The 25264-nt window shown below is 43.9% G+C and overlaps 4 protein-coding genes; 3 read left to right on the forward strand and 1 right to left on the reverse strand.

The window, feature by feature from the left end:
- Positions 1 to 131: 131 nt before the first annotated feature.
- Positions 132 to 3147, forward strand: GSTUM_00009560001 (uncharacterized protein). XM_002840780.2 has 5 exons: positions 132 to 1474; positions 1551 to 1630; positions 1699 to 2247; positions 2315 to 2484; positions 2543 to 3147. Exons 1-5 carry the CDS (start codon positions 1223 to 1225, stop codon positions 2590 to 2592), a joined length of 1101 nt encoding a protein of 366 aa, XP_002840826.1. The 5' UTR covers positions 132 to 1222; the 3' UTR covers positions 2593 to 3147.
- A 141-nt stretch (positions 3148 to 3288) lies between these two features.
- Positions 3289 to 4370, reverse strand: GSTUM_00009561001 (uncharacterized protein). XM_002840781.2 has 3 exons: positions 4254 to 4370; positions 4016 to 4191; positions 3289 to 3937 (listed from the first exon to the last, which is right to left on the reverse strand). Exons 1-3 carry the CDS (start codon positions 4280 to 4282, stop codon positions 3348 to 3350), a joined length of 795 nt encoding a protein of 264 aa, XP_002840827.1. The 5' UTR covers positions 4283 to 4370; the 3' UTR covers positions 3289 to 3347.
- Positions 4371 to 4558: 188 nt separating this feature from the next.
- On the forward strand, positions 4559 to 8615 carry GSTUM_00009562001 (uncharacterized protein). XM_002840782.2 has 16 exons: positions 4559 to 4836; positions 4892 to 4974; positions 5099 to 5393; positions 5480 to 5760; positions 5840 to 5989; positions 6046 to 6165; positions 6241 to 6501; positions 6631 to 6664; positions 6722 to 6813; positions 6879 to 6918; positions 7033 to 7111; positions 7289 to 7396; positions 7492 to 7822; positions 7903 to 7972; positions 8074 to 8172; positions 8230 to 8615. Exons 1-16 carry the CDS (start codon positions 4647 to 4649, stop codon positions 8481 to 8483), a joined length of 2487 nt encoding a protein of 828 aa, XP_002840828.1. The 5' UTR covers positions 4559 to 4646; the 3' UTR covers positions 8484 to 8615.
- Positions 8616 to 22287: 13672 nt separating this feature from the next.
- On the forward strand, positions 22288 to 24512 carry GSTUM_00009564001 (uncharacterized protein; the record flags this gene model as incomplete). XM_002840783.2 has 7 exons in its annotated part: positions 22288 to 22416; positions 22479 to 22536; positions 22620 to 22710; positions 22796 to 23186; positions 23241 to 23355; positions 23412 to 24169; positions 24232 to 24512. 7 exons carry the CDS (start codon positions 22288 to 22290, stop codon positions 24337 to 24339), a joined length of 1650 nt encoding a protein of 549 aa, XP_002840829.1. The 3' UTR covers positions 24340 to 24512.
- Between the last annotated feature and the right edge of the window lie 752 nt (positions 24513 to 25264).

A 25264-nucleotide genomic window follows, 5' to 3' on the forward strand; every position in this document is an offset into this window, starting at 1 on the left:
TCGCTGTGCAGCCTTATTCCTTTTTTCTATTTTTCTAAAAAAACTCTGCCTTCCAATTCCGTTCCCCCTTACCCTTTTTTTTTACTTTTTTTTCTTTCCTTTCTTTGTCGATATCCAACCAAATCGATACCGATCTGTCAAACATCATCGACCCAAGGTATGATACTTAATAGTCCCTCCGTGTCAAACGTGTCAATCCGCTTGGTGCTGTTTAGGCCGCTAAATTGCATATGCAGAAGATTCGGGTTGTCTGCTTGTAAGTTCTCCTCAACATCCACATGCCCGCTTGACTCTTCCACCCTCAGTTCTTCCTCCCTCCCAGTCCTCAATCGGACCCCCTCCATGCGTTGTGCTGTGGTTGTGATTCCATCATCATCATCACCATCATCCTGCTTCCTGCCCCACTCCCGCTACTTCCACTAGCAGTTATTTGCTCCTCCCGCTCATAGATCCTCCTTCCAATTCCAATTCTGCCTTCTCGCATATCGTCCCTCACCTTCCATCCCAGTCAATCAGCAGTACCTTAATCACCTCTCCACCTTCATAACCCACTCTACATAACCACCATCATAGCCTATCATCATAATTACCGTTAGCAAAAAAACTACTAATACAGTCATTTGGCTTTGCTTCTTTTTTAAAACCACAACAGTACTGGCCCCACTCTTCTCACTTTTCTGGTCTCTCCTGCGCCTAGCGTCTTGCTCTCTAGCTAGCTAGTGGTTGTGGTTATCTTGCAAGTTCACCATCTGCCGCCAGTCAGCAGACCGAGAAAATCCGAGTAGTACAAAAAGGGGTGCTTTAGCACAGAGATCTCCCCAGCGGCAACTTTATAAAAGATCCGGGCTTCCAAGTTCCAACACAGACGGATAGCACGTTGAAAAGGAAAAAACGGAAAGGGAAAGGAAGAAGAAGAAAAGCGAAAAGGAAAAAAATAAATAAAAATATAATAATTCATCAGCTATCCACCCCCCCCCCCCCCCCCCGTCCATAGACGATAGGTACAGAGGAGAGGAAGCCAAACTTTGGTTTCAGTCTCGGCTTTCTAAACCCTAGCATCCTACACCACTTTCACTGCCTGCAGTGCCAGTGCTCCCCCCATCCTCCTGGTTCTTCTGGTGTGGCTGGGGTTTTTAAGAGCTCAAATACCTCCGGCCTTCCTCGACCTTTGATCTTCTACCCTTTGAGAGCCCCCTTCCCCTACGCGGTGTCTATGAACACGATGTACCTCGCACAACCAAATCACTCGAATCAACCAATTCACGAACGCCATGCTATCCCCCCAGCTCTGCCAATGGCCCGGGCGCCATCGTCCTCATCCTCCTCGCAGTCAGCCCCGCCAGCAAACAATGGACTAATTCAAAGTCTTCAGCAACCTCCCTCCCAATCATGCAGAGGCGATGGAAATCGTATCTACAGCTTAGAAGTCAAGCAGCAGCCCATCAGAGCAAGGATGTGTGGCTTTGGTGATAAGGTGCGATATATAATTCCTAAAGGATTCCATTTCTCTCGTGACGTTAGAAACACCACGTGCTGACGGGTTTCCGCAGGACCGACGGCCAATTACTCCTCCACCTTGCGTGAGACTAGTAGTGAAAGACGCGACTACCGGCAAGGAGGTTGATATCAAGTAAGTTAATAGATGCCGTTTCTTCCCCCATTATGCAACTTCCCGACTAAACGTCTGTGGTAAATTAGTGAGGTAGACACTTCCTTCTACGTCTTGACAGTAGATCTGTGGTCTGCGGATGCATCCCGCGAGGTCAATCTCGTCCGACATTCTGCCACCTCCCCCTCGATCTCGGCTGCGACTTCTTCATCATATCCCCCGCCGCCCCCTACCCCACCGCTTCATCCCCATCCCCCGGCCCATGTGCACCACATTCCCGCTCACCAACAGCAGCTGCAGCACCAAGGCTACCCTCCTCCACCTCCGCAACAATTGCAACATCAGCAGGCACCCGGCCCGTATCCGGGCTATCATCCTGTGCCTTCGCACGCACCACCACCACCCCCCCAACAGCAAAATTACTATCAACCCCCCGGTGCCCAGGGCTACTATCAGGGCATGCATGGCCCTCCACCGCCACAACAGCAGCCCCCCCAGCAGACGCCCTCAGGCATGTTCACGAGAAACCTGATCGGGAGTTTGAGTGCCAGCGCATTTAAACTAACTGACCCGGACAATAAGATTGGTGTGTGGTTCATTTTACAGGATCTATCCGTCAGAACCGAAGGCGCGTTCAGGTAAGATTTCTGCCCGCAATGGTTTCACCACCCGGTGGTTTTAGGATTTACACTAAAACATGCATAGATTGAAGATGAATTTTGTTAACGTAGGGCGAGTGGATGGTGGTGGGCTCAACACTGGTTCGGCTCCCGTTCTAGCAAGCGCTTTCTCAGACGTTTTCCATGTCTTCAGCGCGAAAAAGTTTCCTGGTGTAATTGAGAGCACAGGTCTCAGCAAGTGTTTTGCGACCCAAGGTAAAACTTATTTTATTTTAGGGGCCTTTGTTCCCATTTGCTAACATCGGATGGTTAGGTATCAAAATCCCGATACGCCGTGATAAAGGTGATGGCCCTGAAGTTTGAGCCAAAGCTGAGGCTCGAATTGAGATTTAAGAAAGTGGAGAGTTGAGTCTGGAAAGGAGAAGAAGAAAAAAAACAGTATCTCTTTGAAAAGGATATTTGGATTTGGGCATCTGTTCCCGGAGTGAGTGAGTTTTCGGAGGGTTTATATTTTAATTGGATGATGTATGGCTTTTTGTTGCCTTTACTTTTTCTTAATTCGTCGTGTTCCATGATACCGACCGTTTTTTCCTATGTTTTACCATTTTTTTCTCGTTTTTTCCCCTCTGTTTGTTTCCATTTCCACCTATTTCATGTCATTAGGTTTTTTGTTTGCCGATAGTCCGTTTTTTCATTTCCCCCTCCCACGTTTGGTCCACACTATCCATTGCATGTTTCTAGTACGGTAGCTTTTATATCCCTCTTCTCCCGCTTATATATATCCCCTGGATTTTTTTCTCCTTATATCTTTATCTTCAATCTCTTCCCGGGAGATAAGGGTCGAAGATTATCCAGTCATCTTATCATATGCTTTCTAGCACATTGGTTATGGTATAATCACAATTATCACATCATAAAATATTTAATTGTCGTTTGTTTAGGGCTACGAGTACTCCAGTGTAGTCTACCTAGGGTCTAATTTGGGCCATCGGATTAGTGGGGTTTGGGGACACGAGACAAGGGATACGGATAGGTGCCCAAGTTTATGGATGAAGTGGTGTATTGGGGTAAGATTGGGAGTATCATACAATGCAAATTAACTATGTGCTTTCAATATGTTATACAAGTGGCTTGAGCTTCTTCTTTATGCCCAGCGCAGTGCCCATGTCCCGTCTCCTCTTGACGGTCTTTTTGAAAGACGGGATGTCAGCCTTGACTCCCTCTTTTGGGGGGTCCGTCCCATCCGCACCGTCATCCACCACCCTCCGAACAAACTTGTCCTCCTCCGTCCTGAACGCCTTCCTAGCAAGCTCGGCATCCTCCTCCTCCTGCCTCATCAACTCTAATTCCGCCGGATCCGGAACCTCTAGTAGCGTGTCCAGTACATCTGCCGAGTCGAATCGCTCGTTCCGGGCATTCCTTGTCCTGATCTCGTCCAAGGCATCGGCAATCTGCATTTCACGCTTCGAGTCAAGAGTCTTGGTCTCTAGCTTCGCCATGGCGCTCTCGTTCTCCTCCTCTTCTAGTCGGTTTAAACGTTCTTCTTCCGTCTCGTCTTTCTCCCGGGTGTCCCTCCACGGCTCGAAGTTACGGATGGCACCTTTCTCGCATGTGTAGTCCATGTTCTTCGGGTCCGTCTTGAAGGTGATTTCTGACGAGCATCTGGTGCAGCGGATGTAGAACCGGAAGATGGAGATGTTGTAGTATTCTGTCATCATTGACTAGTCAGCCATTCCTCTGCTACTGGTAACAATATGTTGATATTACACATCGTTGTCTGACTTACTCTCTCCAGAGTGCTCCTTCCGGGCGTTGAATTTACGGCCCTTGTAGATGAACTCTCCACAGTTTAGACATTTCATGCTGAAAGGTGCCATCAGGCGGACAGTTTGTTGCTTTGGCCCTGTTGGCTTTGGGCCCTTGTGGCGGACGATCTTTGAGGGATCGAAGTCTGGGGGATAGCTGATTTGGAGGTGTTAGTAAACTTGTGTGGCAATGTGTTGTGCTATTGAACAGGGACTCACTATTTCTGAAGGACCTTTCGCTCAGACATGGCGAGGACTGTGTAGCTGTGATTGTGGTTGTGGGTATGCTAAAGTGGAGGTGACGATGAGAATAGCGTTGGTGAAGCTTGGTGGATGTTTGATGTTGCGTTGTGACATTAAGCGAGGCTTACGGTAGAATGGAAAACAAACCCAAAGAGATCTGTCGAATCATACTATGATAATACCAATGCCAAGAGATAAGATAAATTGCCGAGAAAGATCTCCGGGCAAATGCTTGTCTAGCCGCGTCATATGCCAGAAGCCCAGAAAATTGAAAACCCTCGAGAACCCTCAAAACCCAAATTGGGAAAGCCAAAGCAATTTTCAACCTTCAATTCCACTATTTTTTTCTCCCCCTCTTCTTCAAACAAAATGCCTAGACCCTCAACGAGTTCTTCGGGAACCTCTTGCCCTCCTACGTCAACCAGTCGTCCTAGAACTTCGCGACCAAGGACTGCTACCTCTGCAGCTGGAGGGGGAGCTCAGCAGGTTGTTTGTGCTGTTACGGAGTCTCGTGGAGTATCGGCTACCATCGGGTTGTGCTTTGTGAATACTGCTACTGGTGAATTAATGATAAAGTTAGGAAAACATTTTGTGTTCTTGCTAACTATTGATAGGTGAATGCGTATTGAGTGAGATCTGTGATACACAAACATATGTCAGGACAATGCAGAAATTGACTGTGTTTGACCCGACTGAGGTAAGTTGAAAGAACGCACCATATTTATCGTGGCACCAGCCGTTTATTGTATTATGTTTTCCACTTTTCACTGTCCAGCTTCTATCATGTATAATGTCGTTTACTATGATTACATCATGTTTAGATTCTTGTTTCTCCCGCTGCTGTTGCGCCTCCAAAATCGACTCTTTTGTCTATTATTGAGGATTATGTTCCTGGTGCGACGATCACGGAAGTTCCCAGGAGATACTTCAATGAACGGAGTGGTCATGATTATATCCAGCAATTGGCTTTCCCAGATGAGGTCACCGGCATCAAGGTTGCCATTTCTGGGAAGTTCTATGCTATATCTGCTGCGGCGGCGGCATTGAAACATATCGAGGTTTCTTACATAAGATTCGCCTTGCATTCCCTGAGAATCAAATACCAAGGAAGTGAAGGTTTGTCTTTGTTGTACTGATATTTGCATTATTATTTGATCTTTGGTTTCCGAGGCATGTTTTGTCCGGCTGACTATGATTGGTAGGCTCGATGCTGATTGATTTCAGTACGGTCCACAGTCTTGAGCTCATACAGAATATCCAGGACCCAAAGTCTACTGAGTGCCTTTTCGGGCTATTGGATAATACCCTCACAGCCATGGGAGCGCGGCTGCTTCGGGCCAGCATTCTGCAGCCTCTGACCGACCTCTCCACACTAAATGCAAGGCTTGATGCCGTAGAGGAGTTTACCCAACACGAGGAGATGTTTTCCCAAGCAAGACAGGCATTGAAACCATTTCTTGACATGGACAGACTTCTCACTGCGGTATTGCTTGGCAGGATTTTTTTCCCTTCCTTTTCCCTTTCGGGCTTCGGATCACCAGTACGTGAACTGACCATCACAGCTTATCACCATGCCGGTCAAACCTAGTTTGAAACACTCTGAGCAGGCGATCAACAATATCATCATACTGAAGCAATCGCTATCGTCCATTGCGCCGGTCTACGATAGCCTTGGCTCTGCCAGAAGCTGGCTGCTAGTTTCCATTCGTAATGTATATTATGTCTTCCGGACACTACATGACAGCTGTGTTGACAAATACCTCTCCAGCTTTGTGATTCAGACCAGATCGAACCGGTCCAGAACCTGATCAGCAGTATTATAAACGAAGATGTGGTCTTTTCCAAGAGTCCATTGGACCTTCGTAACCAGAGATGCTATGCGGTAAAGGTCTGTCGTGTTTGACGCATTGGATTGCCAGTATGTTATCGGCAACTGCTAACTTTGTTTGGGGGTCTGGGAAAGAGTGGTGTGAACGGATTACTTGATGTTGCTAGGCAGGTTTACAAGGAAGTCACCGAGGACATGCACCAATTGGTCGAAGACATATCTAAAGAGTATGATCTGCCTCTAGAGCTGAAATTCGAGACTGGGAGAGGCTACTATTTGCGCCTCCCCGCGTCCGAAATTGAGGATAAACCACTTCCCCCAGTCTTTGTGAACGTGGTAAAGAGAAAAAAAATTGTGGAGTTTAGTGCGCTGGAGATGCTAAAGTGCAACGCGAAGGTAAATACCATCCCTACTGAAAAAAATGACTACATCTTCCTCAATGCGAGCAGGAGGAATTGGGTTAGAAACGCCTCGCGTTGTGCATGTGCTTCGTATTCGGTTATTAAGGTCTAACTACGACAATAGATCAGTGATTCTTTGGCGGAAGTAGTGCTTATGAGTAGACTCACTTTCCTCTGAAATCGCTCAGTCAGAGATTCTAAAATTCTGTCTCTAGGCGACAACTCCGTTCAGAAATTGGTCGAGGACATTAGAAAGGAGGTACCGGCACTTTACAGGGTGGCGGAGGGAATTGCTGTTCTCGACATGGTGTGTATTGGTTATGGTGGGCGAAGGTGACCCCGCCGCACTGAAACTGATGATCATTTGCGCAGATTCTGTCCTTTGCCCAACTCTGCACTATTCAAGACTACGGTAATGTTGCCTAATGCTGACCGGCAGTTCAGCTCTCCCTGGAAAGCAACGCGTGGGGGACATCTAATGGTGTTATAGTTCGCCCAGAGTTCGCTGATACACTAGCTCTGAAAGCTGGACGTCACCCCATTCATGAAAAGATACACAAGGATCAATTTTTCCCCAATGACGTGTATGCAAGTCAACAATCTAGGTAAAAATCTTCTGGGAAGGAACTGATTTCATACTAGACTGACGGGAAGCCGATGACAGGTTTCAGATAATCACTGGTTAGTTCTGTTGGGCCACCCGTATTACACAGAGCAATTAACGGCTCGGGGATCTAATGTATCTAATGTCTGATTTGCTAGGATGCAATATGGCGGGGAAGGTATGCTCTAGTTTCATTTGCACGGCAGGTTTTGGCGGCGCTGACCGCTCAGTCGACCTATCTTCGGTCAATTGCTCTCACCGCGGTTATTGCGCAAATAGGGTCATTGTAAGTGCCTCTGGTTGCTGTTCTCGGGGAAGCTTGAGGCTTCGGGGTGGGGGTGGCCGGCGATGGTGATTGGTGGCTCATTCTGTGATATCAAGTGTCCCGGCACAGTATGCCTCATTCCCTATAACTCGGCGTCTCTTCGCTCGTGTCTCGATGGACGACGGAATTGAGGCTAATGCTTCTACTTTTGCGTCGGAGATGCGGGAGACCGCTTTCATCCTTGGCAATGTTGAGAGGGGAAGCCTGGTAATCATGGATGAGCTTGGGCGCGGGACCAGCACACGAGACGGTTTGGCACTTGCAGTTGCTGTTTGCGAAGCATTAATCGAAAGCAGGGCCTTGGTGTGGTTCGCCACACATTTTAAGGATCTAGCGAGGATACTTGCGAGAAGAGCGGGTGTAGTTAATTTGCATTTGAGAGTTCAGGTAAGATGATATTAAATAAAGAGGCCCTCGCGCAATCAAGGTTGCCAAATGCTGGGGATCGCTCACTCTGTCGAAATTAGATGGAAGACGAGAATACCATGACGATGCTCTACAAGGTTACTGACGGGGCGGTTGAGGATAAAAATTATGGTCCGCACATGATCGCCCCGATCTTGCCCCCTCCCCGCTTTCACCTTGTATTGTATCATATCGAGTCATTTTGTGGATTGCGCTCACATGGCTGGTGTTAGGTTTAACCTTGGCGAGACTAGTTGGGTTACCGCAGAGCGTGCTGGATCGGGCCGCGGCCGTATCGGAAGTACTCGTTGGAAGGCACGAGAAGAATATGCGTAAATCAAAAGCCACCAATCTCGCTAGAAGAAGAAATCTTGTGCTTACCCTTAAAGAAACATTAATCCGTGCCCGGGACGGAAACATGGAAGAAGATGCTCTCCAACCGTGGTTGAACAGGCTTCAGGATGAATTCGTCAACAGGATGGCGGCTTGGGATGCTGAGGATATGCATGCACCTATGGCTACTGCCGAAAACGGCGAAGGTTCGGAGAAGGCTGATCCGGGGGGCAAACAAATGAGGGACATTATAGAAATTGATAGTGACGAAGGTGAAATCGATATTGACCAGACGGATGATTGTTACTAGCTAGTTTTTTTCTATGCGTGATGTGATATTACGCTGATAGGCGATTGTAGTTGGGCTGGCTTTTGAGTGAGGGACGCTTGGCTCAAGTCATAAGACCATTAGCTATAATAGGATAAGAGAGCTATTATCATATTATGGGAGGGAAAAAAAAACTTTGTACTTTCATGTCACATGATATCACTCGATCATGGTTATTTTCGGCATTTGCGGCGTCTAACTATCTTACCCTGATCTCACTAGTATCCCCTCGATCTACGCTCGAGCGCGTTGTGAATGTTGAAAGTCTGAGGGAGAAGATATGGATAGTCGCACAAGCAAAATCCTGTTGTGATGGCAAATACTACGGGGGTACGGGTGAGCACGGCATATCAGATGATCAGATCGCGGCCTTTGATGAGATCAGATATCACTCCTTGGCGCGACTGCTCAGTACATATGATGTACGAGTACAGTTATACCACATAGTTCCGGAGTTCTGAGGAGCGCACCAAATACTAGACCTATTAAGGATTTAAAGTCTAGCAGGTGGTAATATTATAAAGAGTATATGCAAGTATCAAATGGAGTGGTAAATAGGTAGACACATTTACTCAAATCAGAATTTGAAAATTGTATTATGATGCAATATAATTTGTTAGTCATAACTGAATATTATAATAGTATACTATTATTAAATTAATACTACTCTGTTTTCCTCTTAAAGTAATATTAGAGAACATATCTTCCACTTTAAGAAAGCTTTTATGATATTGTGTGTTTAAAATATAAACTTGTAATATGATTTATAAAATTATAAAACCATCACAACTATGCAACCAGTACAAAAAAAGAAAAAAACTCCTATGAGAAGAAGTTCTTATATGTATTTTTCATATTTGATTTATATTTCTAAATATCTTTAATAGTTATGGAGAGTATAGAAATTTAAAGATTATGTTATGAATACAGATTTTAAATAACATATATTACACTTTATATTTTTTGTTGTTTTATTAGTATTGCTGTTAGTTTTACTAAATACTTTATGTGGTTTCAGTTTATTACAGGTTTTTAAATATAGAGGCTATTAAAGAGTCTCTATAAGAAAATACTAAATACTACTTATTATTATTATTAATATTATCTAGTAGAACTGGAATGAGTATATATGTCATAGATGTGACAGGATTTGGCACATGACTTGATTATGAGTCATAAGACTTGCGCATATGACTCACTTAAGTTATATGATTTGATTATATTATAATTTATTATGTTTTACACATGACTCAATTATGAGTTATGGGTTTTACACATATGACTCACTTGAGTCATATGATTTGTTTATATTATTGTAATGATCCCTCTTTGGACAGTTAGTTCTTGGTGACGGGGAATGATACTTCTCGGTTGAGTCTTCTTCTTTCTTTGTCTTATAATAGCCTTAGGCCTCTGCCTACGCTACTGATAGTACAAGACCTTTGTCTTCTATCAGGAACGCCTATCATAAGCTTTCTCTAACTCGTCTTCATAAAGACCCTTCCTTAGCGTAACGATAACATTGCAATAAAGATAAAGATTGTAAAGGTCTTTTATATTGGTTAAAGTAATAAGTAGGAAAAGTACTTAGAACAAAGCGTGAAGAACTTATCTTCTTCGACCGCCTTGGTGTAACGATCCCTCTCTGGATAGTTAGTGCTTGGCGATGGGGAACGATACTTCTCTTTCTGTCTTCTTCTTCCTTTGTCTTATGATAGCTCTAGGCCTCTGCCTACGTTACCGATAGTACAAGACCCTTGTCTTCTACCGGGAACGCCTATTGTAAGCTTTCTCTACCTCTTCTTCGTAAAGCGCCTTCCTTGGCATAACGATAACGTTGCAATAAGGATAAAGATCGTAAAGGTGTTTTATATTCGTTAAAGTAATAAGTAGGAAAAGTACTTAGAACAAAGCATGAAGAACCTATCTTCCTCGGCCACATCAGCCTCCTTATATAGTGTTCTTCCCGCCTTTAGTCATGTGACCTAAAGTGGTCACATGTGCGAAACTAAATCATAACAAACTAATCATATGACTAAAGTGATCACATGCTCAAAACCCATGACCTCATAGTGAGGTCATGTACAAAACTCATAAACCAATCATAACGCAATAAACAAGTCATATGACTTGACTGAGTCATATGCGTGAAACCCATGACTTCATAATGAGGTCATGTACGAAACATAAATCATATGCGCAAGGCTTACCCGTAAGGCACACTCGTAAGGCATACTCATCAAGCGCATGTCCCATGACTCATACTTGAGCCATGTGCGAAAGCATCACAAATCCCACACATAATAAATCATATAACCCGAATAGGTCTTATGCGCGAAACAATAACATACCTGTGACTCATAACTATGCGTCACGTGAAAACCCTTTCCTCGTTAAGCCATGTTCGTGACACTTGGCCTCCTTATATAGTATTCTTCCCGCTCGTAGTCATGTGACCTAAAGTGGTCACATGTGTGAAACCAAATCATAACAATAAACAAGTTATATGACTCGACTAAGTCATATGTGTGAAGCCCATGACCTCATAATGAGGTCATGTGCGAAACATAATTCATATGCGCAAGGCTTACCCGCGAGGCACACTCGCAAGGCACACTCGCCAAGCGCACGTCCCATGACTCATACTTGAGCCATGTGCGAAAGCATCACAAATCCCACACATAACAAATCATGCATAACCCGAATGAGTTATATGCGCAAAACAACAACATACCTGTGACTTATAATCATGTGTCATGTGAAAACCTTTTCCATGCCAAGCTACCTTCGTGACATTAGCTCCCCTCCTCCTAATCCTGAGTCCTATCAGGCTTTTTCTCCCAGTTACAATAGTTCCCGTCCTGCCGAACGCATGGTCCTTCTCAGCTTGTAGAACTCTTTGTCTGCCATCCTCCATCTGACCCTTACTGATTCTAGGGTCAGATTTGCCATCTCGATCGTGTGCTGCTGATTATCGTTCAGCTGTCTTAGTACCACGATCGTTTTGTCGTTTGCTGAAATTGTGGCCTCGGCTTGGCCAAGTTGTTCTTGGAGTCCCCGTATCTGCCTGTGTAGGGTGCTAACGTCCGGTTCCGTATCTGCTGAGGAGTTTTGGGCCCCTCCCTCCCTGGACCGTGTCCTCGCGGCCCATGCCTTTCTGGCATCCTCTCCTTCCAACACTTTCCTGCTTCCATCCTTCTGCGGGTAGAATCCCGCCGAGATTTTCTGTGCCCTGTGCATCCTGTACCCATTTCTGAAGCATTGTTGTCAATGTTTCAGAATGTGGTCCGGGCGTGGGCCACGCTTTTGACATTCTCTCGGAAAACATCCCAAGCCTTCTTTGTCACCAAAGTGTGTTTGGCAACCGTCATCGTAGCATACCGTCCATGATATGGCATTATGCTGTGCTTGTTGTTCCCTCTCCTTAAGTTCTTTGTCGGTTGGCCCCATGAATGAGTATTCGGGGCTAGTGGATGTGGTTTGGCGGGGGCTATCACCTTAGCCTTCGTGTTGCTGTAACGGCGCAGGAGTCTTTCCCTCGCCTTTGTCTAGGTTGAACGTGATTGTCACCTGGACAGAGCTTGCCTGGGTATCGCTGGTGGAAGGTTGAGATGGCATCTTGTGCATTTTCGAAGTTGTGTGCAAAGAACCAAGTTTTATCGTGTTTGGGAGAATATGCTGTCCACTTGGCTCGGTATTGGAGGTGACCCTGGAAGAAGAGGGAATCGACTATTTCGTCGAGCTCGTATTCTGGTTCTCTGTCGAGTTCGATCGAAGGGGGAGGAATAAGTGCTTGTAAAGGAAACTTATTGTCGTTGTATAATTCGAGGAGTGAGATGTGAAATGTGTTGTGTATTCACATTGAGGGGGGAAGGTCGAGTTTATAAGCTCAACTGCCCACTTTTTCCAGTATCTGGAATGGTCCTATTTTCTTGTAATTCAATTTCTTTGATGGTCGCGTTGTATAGAAATTGCGTAGTATTAGCCATACCATATTTCCTGGTTGTATGTTCAGATCTGGTCTTCGGTGCTTATCGTATTGTTCCTTCTGTCATTGTTGTGCTTGACTCATTTTGTATTGTAATGTTTCGTGTAGTTTTCCCATATCGGTTTTGTCCGGTATCACATCATTAATCGTATGATATGTGGTCTGACTTTGTGGATGTTGTCCGTAATTTCCGAAGAAGGGTGTCGTGCCGATTGTCTCTTGCTTTCCATTGTTGTATGCAAATTCGGCCATAGATAGCAGCTTGTACCAATCATCTTGTTGATAATTGACGTAAGTCCTTAAATATTGTTCGAGTATCGCATTTACCCATTTCGTTTGTTCATCAGTTTGTGGGTGGAATGCTGTGCTCATTGTGTTTTGTATTCCCATTTCTCTGGTTACTTTCTTCCATAGTCCCGACGTGAATAGTGTTCCTCGATTGGTAATGATATTCTTTGGGAGGCCGTGAAGTCGAAAGACCTCTCTGAAGAATGTTTGTATAAAATCTCTCGTGTTGATATCTTTTCTAACTGGAATGAACTGACTCATTTTGGTCAGACGATCCACCACGACCAGGATGCTATTGCAATTTCCCGATGCTGGTAGGTCCATGATGAAATCCATAGTAATTGTTTCCCATGATTGTTCAGGAACTTCGTTTGATTTGAGTAACCCATATGGTGCGTGTTTAGCAGTTTTCGTCCTTTGGCATATGTCGCAGTTTTTGACATATCTTTTGACATCTTCGCACAGTCCTGGCCAATAGAATGACCTCGTGATGAATTCCATAGTTTTAGCTATTCCTCCGTGTCCTGCCGTTTGGATATCATGGTGTTGTCGTATGATGTCTGTCCTTATCCTCTCTTCTTCCGGAATTCATTGTTTTCCATCGTACCACATATTTCTGTCCTTCCATTGGCATAAACCCAGAGTAATTCCTTTCATCTCCTTTTTCCCTTCCTCTAAGGCTTCTCTTATTGCCTGAATTGTTCTGTCTTTCTCGTTTGCGTTTTCAATTCCTCTTTCCTCTGTTGATGTGAATTAGATAACCTCCATTGCCTCGAAGTAGGTTTTTGGTAATAGTGTTCTTATTTTTTGTTTGATTCTTTCGTCTTCTTTCGTTTGTGGTTTGTTGCTTACGATCCTTGTGAGAGCATCTGGCTTTCCACTCTCTTTGCCTGGTCGGTATTCGATTTTGAAGTTCTATTTGCTGAGGTGTTCCATCCATCTTATCTGGCCCTCATTCAGTTCTTTCGTAGTCATGCACGGGACCAAGTTCTTGTGGTTGGTAAGAACTCGGACTGGATAGTCGTTGTTCAAAACGTATCTCCTCCATTCTTTTAATGCTTGAACTATCACTAATAGTTCTTTGTTTGCAACATCGTAGTTGCACTCTGCGGGGGTCACTGTCTTGGATCGGTAAGACACTGGCCTCTATTTTCCATTATCGCATTGTTGGGATAGTATGCCCGAGCAAACATATTTTGAGGCATCTGTTTCCATCATTGTCCTTCGGTTTGGGTTGAAATGAGCCAGTATGGGTACTGATGTTAGGTGCGTCCATATTGCATCATATGCTTTTTGTTCGGTTTCTCCCCATTTCCATTTCTTGTTTTTCTTTGTTAGGTTATACAGTAGTTTTGCCAGCCTGCTAAATCCCTCTATGAACCTTCGATAAAAGTTGCAGAATCCCATAAAGCATTGAACATCTGTCTTATTGTTTGTTTTGGCCCAATCCCATCTGGCTGCTGGTTTGACAGGGTCGACCTTGACCCCACTTCAATTGATGATAAATCCCAGGTATTCTGTTCCTTATGGAATTCGCATTTTGTTGGTTTGATCTTTGTTCCCGATCCTTGTATTGCGGCCATGATATTACAGATATCCTTCTGGTGTTGTTGTATGTTTTCCGAGTATATGAGTACATTGTCCAAATATATGATGTAACTTATGTCGAGGTACTTATTAAGTACTTTGTTGATCCATTTCTGGAATGAAGCCGGTGCGTTGGTTAGCCCGAAGGGCATAACCAAGTATTCGAACATTCTGTATCTTGAGGCGAATGTAGTCTTCCATTCGTCTCCTGTCTTGATGCGTATATTGTGGTATACGTCCTTGATGTCGAGTTTGGTGAAGCATTTTGCTGATCGCAGTCTGTCCAGTGCTTCTCCAATCAAGGGTAGTGGATATCGGTCTTTCTTGGTAACCGAATTGAGGGCTCTGTAGTCCACGCAGAGTCTCATTTTCCCGTCTTTCTTTTTGACGAATAGTATTGGGGATCCTCCTGACGCGAAAGAGTTCCTGATCCATCCCCGCTTTAAGTTTTGCTGGATGTACTTCCTAAGTTCTTCTAGCTCTCCTTCTCCTAGTTGGTATAACTTCTTGTAGGGAATCTCTTTTGTCTTTCCCGTTTTTTCATCTTTGTCCAGCTGAATTTCATGATTGATTCCTGGTCTTCGAGGTGGTAGCTCCGTAGCTTCCTCTTCTTGAAATAGATTCGTGAATGGGTGATATTCTTTTGGAACCAATTCTTTCCATCTCTTTTTGCTTTGGTATTTCTTGTCCTGGATTGCTAGAATGTGCTGATGTTGATTTTTGCTAGAACTGCTTTTTCATCTTCTTATGTCCATTTGAGAATTCCTGTTGTATCTCCTCTTCGATAGTACCATCCAAAGGCTTGTGCTGTGATCTCCTTGATCTCAACCCTTTTTGTTGTATCGAGCTGGTTTTGGTCTGTACTTCCAAATCCCTTGCTTCCTCTTGTGGTTTCTTCCAGTTGATCTACTTCATGCAGATCTTCTTTGTTGATTTTTTCGATTATCAACTGTGCGATTCGATCGCCTTTCTGGACTTGGTAGTCCTCTTGAGTTAGGTTGGCCAGGACCACTTTGATTTCACCTGTATAGTCGACATCGATCACCCCTGCCATGGTTATGAGCTGATGTTTAACCGCTAGACCACTGCGGGGTGCTATTCGTCCATAGGTGCTCTCTAGAAGTCCAGTGGCTATTCCCATCGCTATTGTTGCCTGCCCATTGGCAGGTATCTCGATTCCTTCATTGGCATATAGGTCATATCCTGCTACTCCTTTGGAACCTTTGGTAGGCACTCTTGCCTCTTGGTCCAGTCTTTGTATCCAGACTCTCGTATCTTGCCCCATCTCGGCCAACTTTGCATGTAAAGTTTCTTGTTCCGCTTCTCGTATCGGTGTTGAGTAGACTACAGGCGACCTGTTGAGACATCGTGTCGGACATAGTTCGCTTGTAAAGGTCATCTTGTTCTTGTTCCAATCGATCGTCGGATTATACTTTTGTAACCATGGCATCCCTAGGACTATCTCATGGTTTTTTAGATCTGCTACTTGAAAGGTTGCCTTTTCCCTATAGCTGTCAATGTCTATAGGTACTGTCGCCGTATGGGTTATAGGACCCATAGTGCTTGGCTTCCTATCCGCTAAGTAGACTTGTCTCGCTTTCTTCACTTGTTTGGTGTGGAGGCCGTATTTGTCGCATATTTCTTTGTCGATGAAGTCTTTGGTGGCCCCAGAGTTGAGCATTGCGTACCTTGTTGTTTCTTTATTTTCTTTGTTGTATATCTTTGTTTTGATCATCACATGATCTCCATCTTCTTCTCTTCTTTGTGTGTGTAGTGCCGCGTAGTAGTTCGCTAACTTGATCGGTTTTCCAGGTCCACATCGTAGATCTCCCAGACCACCATTTACTGGAGACCCTCATCGTTTTCCACCGGTGAATCCTCTGCTATCATTTCGTGGATGTTGCTCCTTTTTTGATTTTAGAAACAATTATTTCCAGCAGCTCTGTTTCCTTGGTATCCGTTGTCGGGTCGGCTTCTGCATTCTCGTATCCGATGTCCTGCTTTTCTCCACCTCAGGCAGAGTTTCCCGTTCATTCTTCTGGCGTATTCTTCCTTAGACAGGTTCAGAGCAGGTCCTGCTCTTGATTTGTCTAACTCCATTAGCTCGCCTGGTGGTAATTTTCGACTTTCTCCTCGAGTTGCTTGTGGTTTGAAGGTCCCGTCTACCTTCCTGGATGATTGGACCACCCTATGAGCTATAGTGTTTTCTGAGTTGCTCCGAACCATGTTTAATTTGCTTTCTTTATTGATTGCCCATCTTGCAAATCGTTTGGCTATCGTATAGTGCAGGTTGGAGATTTCCCATGCCTCTCGGAGTCTCTCGCTGCAGTTTCTCAGGAGGATGATGTAGAGAGTAGCGTCATCAAACTCAACTTCGTATTCCAATAGTCGGCATTCATTCCAGTATGCCGAGAATGTTTGTTTTCCTTGTTGGAGTTTTTCTAGCTTTCGTCTTGCTGTTTCTTTGGCGTTAGGATCTCCAAATTGTTCGAAGAGTATCGCCTTGAACTCTTCGTATGTGACCCATTCCCTCTGCTTCCTTCCATCTTAGAAAGGCATGATCCATTGTCCCGCAAGTCCCCTGAGTAGAGATTCCATGTATGGAATCTTGATCTCGTCATGGTGATCTCCATATCCCTTAAGAGCAAAATATCCTTCACATTGCGCTAAGAATATTCGTAGCTTGTCTTCAGCTCCTTCGTATGTATCAGGCTCCTTTACTTTCGGTCTTTGGATATTTCCTTGCCCTGTATTTCGTGTGGCTGCAAGAAATGCCTGAAACAGATTTTCAGTCATTCCAAGTATGCTGGTTCTTGGTGGCGGAGCGGCTGGGGCCGGTGGCCCAGGTACTGCGGATCCTGATATTCTCTCGGGTCGTGGAGTTCCTGCAGGAGGGCTATCGACTGGTGATCCTTTCTCTGGGGTTACTCCGCTTGCTGCTCTTGAGGGCTCTGCTGAGACGTGATCTAAGGTGTCGCTGAATCCTCCTAGGTTAAGGTTTTGATTGTCAATGTCGATATCTCCTTCCCTGTCTGGATTGAAGGATGCCGTCTTGTATCGTTTTGCGTCGCACTTAGGTGACGCTTTGTAATGTAACGATCCCTCTTTGGACAGTTAGTTCTTAGCGACGGGGAATGACACTTCTCGCTTGAGTCTTCTTCTTTCTTTGTCTTACAATAACCTTAGGCCTCTGCCTACACTACTCATAGTACAAGACCTTTGTCTTCTATCAGGAATGCCTATCATAAGCTTTCTCTAACTCATCTTGACAAAGACCTTTCCTTGGCGTAACGATAACATTGCAATAAAGATAAAGATTGTAAAGGTCTTTTATATTCGTTAAAGTAATAAGTAGGAAAAGTACTTAGAACAAAGCGTGAACAACCTATCTTCTTCGGCCGCCTTGGCCTCCTTATATAGTATTCTTCCCGCTCGTAGTCATGTGACCTAAAGTGGTCACCTGTACGAAACCAAATCATAATAATAAACAAGTTATATGACTTGACTGAGTCATATGTGCGAAACCCATGACCTCATAATGAAGTCATGTGCGAAACATAAATCATATGGGCAAGGCTTACCTGCGAGGCACACTCGCAAGGCATACTCGCCAAGCGCACATCCCATGACTCATACTTGAGCCATGTGCGAAAGCATCACAAATCCCACACATAACAAATCATAAAACCCGAATGAGTTATATGCGTAAAACAACAACATACCTGTGACTCATAACCATGTGTCACATGAAAACCTTTTCCATGCCAAGCCACGTTCGTGACAATTATAGTGCAAAGCAACTCAATCATAGTCCGCAAAACTGGCAAACCTAAAATTGAACTAGTCAACTACATCAAGGAATAAAAAAAAAAAAAAAACATCATTGAGGAAGACATTCAAGAGGAGAAGAGGCCTGATGATTTTTTTTTGTAATAAAGTTTTATTAGAAAAAGGAGTTCAAGTTTAAAAAGTGCAAATTTTAGTAAGAGTGAAACATGTGATAGAATGTACATAGGAGCAGACTAAAAAATACTCAGGAGCTAAGATGACTAAGTTGTAAAAATAATTAATAGATATCAAGTTATGATAACAGTATAGAGTATGAGTAATGAATAATTACACATTCCACACAACAATACCATCAGTATGCCTCTCTTAAATAATAAACGGAAATGCTGATGCAAAGTAGGAGCCCAAAGGGGACATCCTAAAAAAGTATGCAGCACCTCAGAATTACTAACTGGAATCCACTGCAGTGGTGATCCAAGTCCAATATCAGAGACCGAGTCCCGCCAGCAGGAAGACTCTATCCAGGAAGTAGAAGAATCTGTCTAATCCCAAACAGAGACATATTCGCCTATTCAGCCTTACAGAACAAATGCTCTGAGGTTGAACACTGAGAAGAGATCATCTAGAACAACATTATGGCGAAGGGAATGTAAGGAGAAGGAGAGAGTAAGACAGCTGGAGGAGCACAGAGAGGAGCATGAACTTGAGTATTGGGAGGATATAGAAATGTAAGTTGGAGAAAAGTAGCCAATGGTTACAAAAGAGATGAGAACAACAGTTCTCAAGAAAGGTATGATTATTTTCCTGGAATATGAATTGATCATATTACTGTAAAAGAAGTTTTTACTAAATTCAATAATAATAATATATAGCTGTTTTTTGATAGTGGTAAGGTTCTATACCGGAAGAAAAAAACCTCCCACAATGTCCATGATTTTGACTGCTACTTCTAAGTCTTCCAGCTTATGAATTGGCAAATAAAGTATCCGGATATGCCATGCAAGACAGCAGCACAAAATACAGCAACTGGATGGGGACAAAGCAAGCAGATAGCTGAAAATATTATTCATTGAGAGAAGAGCTAGATTAAAATGAGAACTATTATATCCAGTCAGTGTGGCAAGCATGCAAAGTTGCAAAGTATACTTAATGATGAGGGAATATTGATTGCAGTATGTGAGTACTTAGAAGGAGCAGGTGAAAGTATGCTATATTTTTTAATCTCTTTAACTCGTTGAACTTGAAACTAATATAGGATGAAATGAAATTATAGATATATCTGGATATGGTCTTGCCAAAGCAGTAATAGAGTATTGGACTACACGAACTAGCTAGGCTGATGCTGGACTTCATATTTCCTGTATCTATGATGCTCTAATTGAAAAGCATACTCAGGAAAAAATGAGTATTACTGCATTGACCGCCATTGGCTGGCTAAAAAAGCTAGGCATTGAATAGAAATAAGTTCGTAAAGGAGTATATATTGATGAGCATGAGAAGCCCAATATCGTCTTTTACCATCAGCAGTACTTTCTTCCTCAATGGAAGGAGCTCAAGAAGCATATGCCTAAATGGCTGCCATCTGGAGCTTTGGATCGAACATCATTACCACCTGGAGAGTGCATGCTGATTCCTTGTACCCATGATGAGTGTACTTTCCATTCAATTGATGGTGTATACTATCGTTAGATTCACAAGGATAAGCACCTAATTTGCAAAAGTACAAAGGACAAGGTCTAATGGTTTCTGACTTTATTCTTTTCTGCAATCAGCTGGAAATGCTCTTCTCTAATCCATTACCAATAGCACTACAATCTCACGACCTTGAACCAATTCTAAGACTTCAAATCAATCACTGACAGGTAACTAAATACATCAAAGTTGGTAAAGGATCTTGGTAGAATGGGGATAACCTAATAGACCAGGTCCTCAATATCGCGATTCCAATCTTTGAAGCTACATTCCCTAATGTTCAGGTACCTTTTCTCTTTGACCATGCCACCTCCCATATAGTGGATACACCTGGTACACTTTGTACATCACATATGAATATGGATCCTAGTGGAAAACAGCCTTCTCTTCGAGATGGATGTGTATAACATTCTATAGTATACTCTGAAAATATATATGGAGCTGTCATAATAATATTATCACAACATTGCTTTGCCATTACTTACTTAGCATCACCAATACTTTTGTCTAGTTGCTTTATCTGTTTGAATATTCTTAAATTGATTTGACTGTTAATGAGCCACTACTGGTCAACATCTGAGATTAGGTAGGCTATTACCATAATAGTGCCAATGTCTACAATTGAAAACTTTCTATTATCTGGCCTCCTAGACAGCTTGACCATGATGAGACTACGTAACTCCAATAGGTATTCAGAGTTATATACACTTAAGATCTCTATGCTTACTACTTGGTAGACTCTATCTTGGTAACAGTAGTCTTGAAGCTTGAATAGGGGATTTACTAGTCATGCAAGCAGTGACAAGTAGAGAGAAGTAGAAGAGTGCAGAGCAAGAAGCAAAGATCTGAGAGAGATGAGTGGAGAGTACAGAGTAAGGAGTAATGAGTAAAGCGAAGAGAGAATAGAGCAAGGATAGAGAGCAAGAGTTTCTAGAATACTGTAAAATCTCTAGAAATCTACTATCTCCAGTTTGTCACAAATATTCCCATAACTGGTAACTTTCATTTAAGATAGATTTTAATTACGAAGTTAATACGATCTAACATAAACTAGTAACTCAGGCTATACTGTGTCAGGAAAACACTAATTCTTTTTAAAAACTTTTAACTTAGAATACAAAGAGTAGGTGCTGCCAAAGATGGTAGATTGCAAGAGATTTTATGGTAGGAGGAAGAGTGAGAAAGAAGGGGAGAAGTAGATTGGCTGAGAAGAGGAAGTAGTGAAAGGGGAGAAAGTATGAGGGAAAAAACAAAGTTGAGTTAGAGAGAAAAAAGAATGGTGAGGTAGAAGATACCTGTTCCTGTATAATAGGAATTCTCCTTTACCAGTGCCAAGACTAAGTAAATAATTTATATCAAGAAACCTAATTTGTATTTAATTTACATAGAAGCAAAACTTACATAATATATTCCCATAGCATCTGAGAGTACTGTGGCATCTGAGGGTACTGTGGCATTTGAGGGGATTTTTGAAAACATTAATGGCATATGAGACCTTTACCGGAAAATAAATTTTTACTTTTTTCACTGAACCTCACCTATTTTTTAATAATTACCTAAGAATTTGTGCTCCAAACTCCACTTTAAAATTTCATCCTACAAGCTCTTATTATCACCTAAGATGCATTCAGAGACAAGACAATTTCTAGGTAATTATATAACTGGATATGTGGGGAGGGACAATCTTCCAGTATCCTCCGTCAACTCTTTATAGAGGCCATCTTGGCCTAGCAAACCCTGCCCTGGGCCTGCTAAAATCTCTTAATTGAGCTATAGCTACTGGTTTTAGTGATTCATCTTAGGTTTTCTCAGATCACAGGCACAGGTGGCATCTCTTGAACAGCTTTCAAAGTATTAAACTATTGCTAGGTTAGCTAGGTGAATCCTTTTACATATTGTGAGGAGAGGCCGGCACTCTGGCCCTTGTAGATATCAAGAGGGTTTTGCCGGATTTGGATAGAGGAGAGTTTGGACTTAGTAATCAATTGTGCCATAATGTCTGACCTAGTGTGGAAGTCCCGTCTGCAGACATAGAATAGGAGTTTCAGCATAACGAAAATTTCCAATAATGAACTGGGACCTATAGTGTGATATTCTCGGCAGCACTGCCGACCACGTGTTGAAGACATTGCCCCAACGCGACCGGAGTATGTTGAACACAGCAGACTGGTACTCAGATTACTGTATATAGATATCTCTCCTCGGTATGATATAAGTACTACGGTCATAGGCACAAAGGAATGGACACGAAAAACCGTTGCTTTCCTGACCAATTTCTTCTACCTTTCCACAGCTCTCTGTTCCTACAAGTCTTTACATCTCTTTGGTTCCTCATTTCAGGTTATTGGCCTTGACCGACGACACCAAGCTTTATCGTTCCCCGAGTGCTGATCCATGACCCCTACTGGGCACAAACACTGCCGCGGAGCCTTCTGACACCGCATGCTGAGTCAGCACCAAAATTCATGGTTTTCCCCACACACCATCATCCAGAAAACGCTGATATCATATCATACCCCACCATCAGCAACTACCACCCTTGTTTTATTTTCTCTTTATAATTTCGCCATGGTGAGTCTAGACTACACCTCAGATTGAGTCCTAATTAGAACGTCTGCTAATGTGAAAAACAGAGCAATCCGACACAAATCTTCGGTGAGGATGTAACGGAGGAGAGAGGAGAAAATGCTCGTAAGTCATACTCTACCCCACCATCGAGAGTTTGATCGGCGCAATGGCGTTATAGGGGGGCGGGTATTTGACGAGAGTGATAGGGCTTTCGGCCTTTGTTGGCGCTATTGCTGTGGGGGATTTGGTGAAGACTACTCTGGGTCCTAAAGGGATGGATAAAATATTACAATCAGCGTGGGTATACAGGCCTTCTAGCCGTCAGAAAACCTGAAAATATTCCCTCCCTTTTCCGGATGGTTTGCTGATGAGAGAGGTATAGTTCCACCGGAGAAATCATGGTTACGAATGATGGCGCTACAATCTTGAAGTCTATAGCGTTAGATAATGCCGCAGCGAAGGTGCTTGTCAACATTTCCAAGGTTCAAGATGATGAAGTTGGAGACGGGACCACCTCTGTTACTGTTTTGGCCGCAGAACTACTTCACGAGGCGGAGAAGCTCGTTGACCAGAAGATCCACCCGCAGACTATCATTGATGGGTATAGGATTGCGTCAGCTTCCGCTCTCGAGGCATTGAAGAGAAGTGCTGTGGACAACAGGGCCAACACGGAGAAGTTTCGGGAAGACCTTCTAAGCATTGCTCGGACGACCTTGAGCTCCAAGGTCCTGAGCCAGGATAAGGAGCACTTCGCAGAGTTGGCGGTAGATGCGGTGTTGAGGCTGAAGGGAAGTACCAACTTGAATAATATCCAGATTATCAAGAAGGCCGGTGGAAAGCTCAGCGACTCCTACCTTGACGAGGGGTTTATCCTGGATAAGAATATTGGCATCAACCAGCCGAAGAGACTTGAGAATGCGAAGATCCTCGTGGCGAATACTGGTGAGCTCGGATCTGCCCGGTAATGCTCCTGAAAAACGTCTAACACGTCAATATAGCTATGGATACCGATAAGGTCAAGATCTTTGGTGCGAGGGTTAAGGTGGATTCTACGGGAAAGCTTGCCGAACTCGAGAAAGCAGAACGTGACAAGATGAGGTCAAAAGTTGAGAGGATCAAGGCTCATGGTATCAACTGCTTCGTAAATCGTCAACTCATTTACAACTGGCCCGAGCAGCTGTTCGCCGACGCTGGCATAATGTCAATTGAACATGCAGACTTTGACGGCATCGAACGTTTGGCTCTCGTAACCGGCGGTGAGATCACCTCTACCTTCGACCACCCAGATGCTGTTAAGCTTGGCCAATGCGGTTTGATCGAAGAGGTTATCATTGGCGAGGACACCCTTATCAAATTTTCAGGAGTTGCGGCAGGCGAAGCATGCACAGTTGTTCTGAGAGGGGCAACTGAACAACTTCTGGACGAGGCAGATAGATCTCTTCACGATGCTCTTTCCGTCTTATCCCAGACTGTCATTGAGACCAGGACCGTCCTTGGCGGTGGGTGTTCCGAGATGCTCATGTCCAAGGCTGTTGAGAATGCCGCACACAACACCCCCGGCAAAAAGGCCCTTGCTATTGAAGCTTTCGCTAGAGCGCTCCGACAGCTCCCCACCATTCTCGCAGACAACGCTGGATTTGATAGCAGTGAACTTGTTTCCAAACTTAGGGCTGCTATACACAGTGGAATGTCTAGTTCTGGACTGGATTTATACCACCCTGGGGGCCGTATTAGCGACATGAGGGAGCTTGGAGTGGTAATATAATTATCCTGCGCTGGAAGGAGATCCGATTCGAAACTAATTCTATTTCCCCACAGATTGAAAGTTACAAGCTAAAGAGAGCCGTTGTTTCTTCCGCCTCCGAAGCTACCGAGATGTTGCTGAGGGTTGACAGTATTATCAGAGCTAAGCCAAGAGCTGTATAACCCCGTACATCGTCTCACTTCATTGTTGTTCTGGAGACTAATGGAAGTTCCTACAGCGCGATCGACATTAATGGAGGAAATTGAGAACAGTTCCATATGAAAAGCAATAGGTTCCTCTTTAAACAGGACTTTTGATGTAATTGATACGAAAAATCAGAATTCCCGTTGCCTGTCGCTTTGGCTTTTCTATCGTTCAAACAGTAGGAGTTTAAATGTAGTGATTGAGGTTTTGTTGGTGTTTCCTTTAAAGAATCGGAATATCTAGGGACTCCCAGCATGAGGGGATGAGGAGGTGATCCTGTGGCAAACTCTATGGTCCGCCTTAGGTATCGAGCCTACCCCCAGTTCTCCATTTGAATAATTGCCAGCCTCGGGCATGCCACCGTACCGAGATTTCGCACGCTAGGCACTGCATCAATTCCAGGCAGATCCACCAAGCTCGCTCTACTGATACCGCAAGTGACTACCGAGAAAAATCCCTCAGGGCAACATCGCATAACCGCTTTCTGTCCGCTCCTGCGGTTCCCCTCGCAACATTTTTTCCAAGGTATCATAATATTTCATGGGAAACATCGTTTCAAAGTCAAGGTGTCATATCACCAATTGTCTAAATTTACGCCTTCCTTCCTTCACCGATCAACCGTCATTAACAATCGAGCAGCCGCTCTCCCAAATATCTATTTCACAACGCACATTCAAAGCCCCTTTGGACCGCCAATCCCAGGCGCGAAAAAATACAGCTATGTCGGTCCCCTCTGACACTGTTCAAGGCAACGGTAAAAAAAAAAAACACCTAGCCAGTTCTTAATGGAGATCAGGTAACTTCTCTGTGCGTCATGAAATCACAAGAGAACAACCAAACCCCGCCCGTCGAAAGAATTCCGAACAAACAAGGCCTATGCAACTTGCACTGTCTTCGCGGACG

Source organism: Tuber melanosporum (genome assembly GCF_000151645.1).
Source record: "Tuber melanosporum whole genome shotgun sequence assembly, scaffold_59, strain Mel28".
NCBI lineage: Eukaryota > Fungi > Ascomycota > Pezizomycetes > Pezizales > Tuberaceae > Tuber > Tuber melanosporum.

What these genes read in the sequence shown, in the direction of transcription:
- GSTUM_00009561001 (XM_002840781.2), bottom strand. Translation starts at nt 4,282, where the DNA reads ATGTCTGAGCGAAAGGTCCTTCAGAAATA. An exon ending in CGAAAGGTCCTTCAGAAATA is followed by an intron (nt 4,192 to 4,253) that starts GTGAGTCCCTGT and finishes CCTCCAAATCAG; the next exon opens with CTATCCCCCAGACTTCGATC. An exon ending in GAAGGAGCACTCTGGAGAGA is followed by an intron (nt 3,938 to 4,015) that starts GTAAGTCAGACA and finishes CAATGATGACAG; the next exon opens with AATACTACAACATCTCCATC.
- GSTUM_00009562001 (XM_002840782.2), top strand. Translation starts at nt 4,647, where the DNA reads ATGCCTAGACCCTCAACGAGTTCTTCGGGAACCTCTTGCCCTCCTACG. An exon ending in CAAATACCAAGGAAGTGAAG is followed by an intron (nt 5,394 to 5,479) that starts GTTTGTCTTTGT and finishes TATGATTGGTAG; the next exon opens with GCTCGATGCTGATTGATTTC. An exon ending in TGGACAGACTTCTCACTGCG is followed by an intron (nt 5,761 to 5,839) that starts GTATTGCTTGGC and finishes TGACCATCACAG; the next exon opens with CTTATCACCATGCCGGTCAA.
- GSTUM_00009560001 (XM_002840780.2), top strand. Translation starts at nt 1,223, where the DNA reads ATGTACCTCGCACAACCAAATCACTCGAATCAACCAATTCACGAACGC. An exon ending in TGTGTGGCTTTGGTGATAAG is followed by an intron (nt 1,475 to 1,550) that starts GTGCGATATATA and finishes GGGTTTCCGCAG; the next exon opens with GACCGACGGCCAATTACTCC. An exon ending in AGAACCGAAGGCGCGTTCAG is followed by an intron (nt 2,248 to 2,314) that starts GTAAGATTTCTG and finishes AAACATGCATAG; the next exon opens with ATTGAAGATGAATTTTGTTA.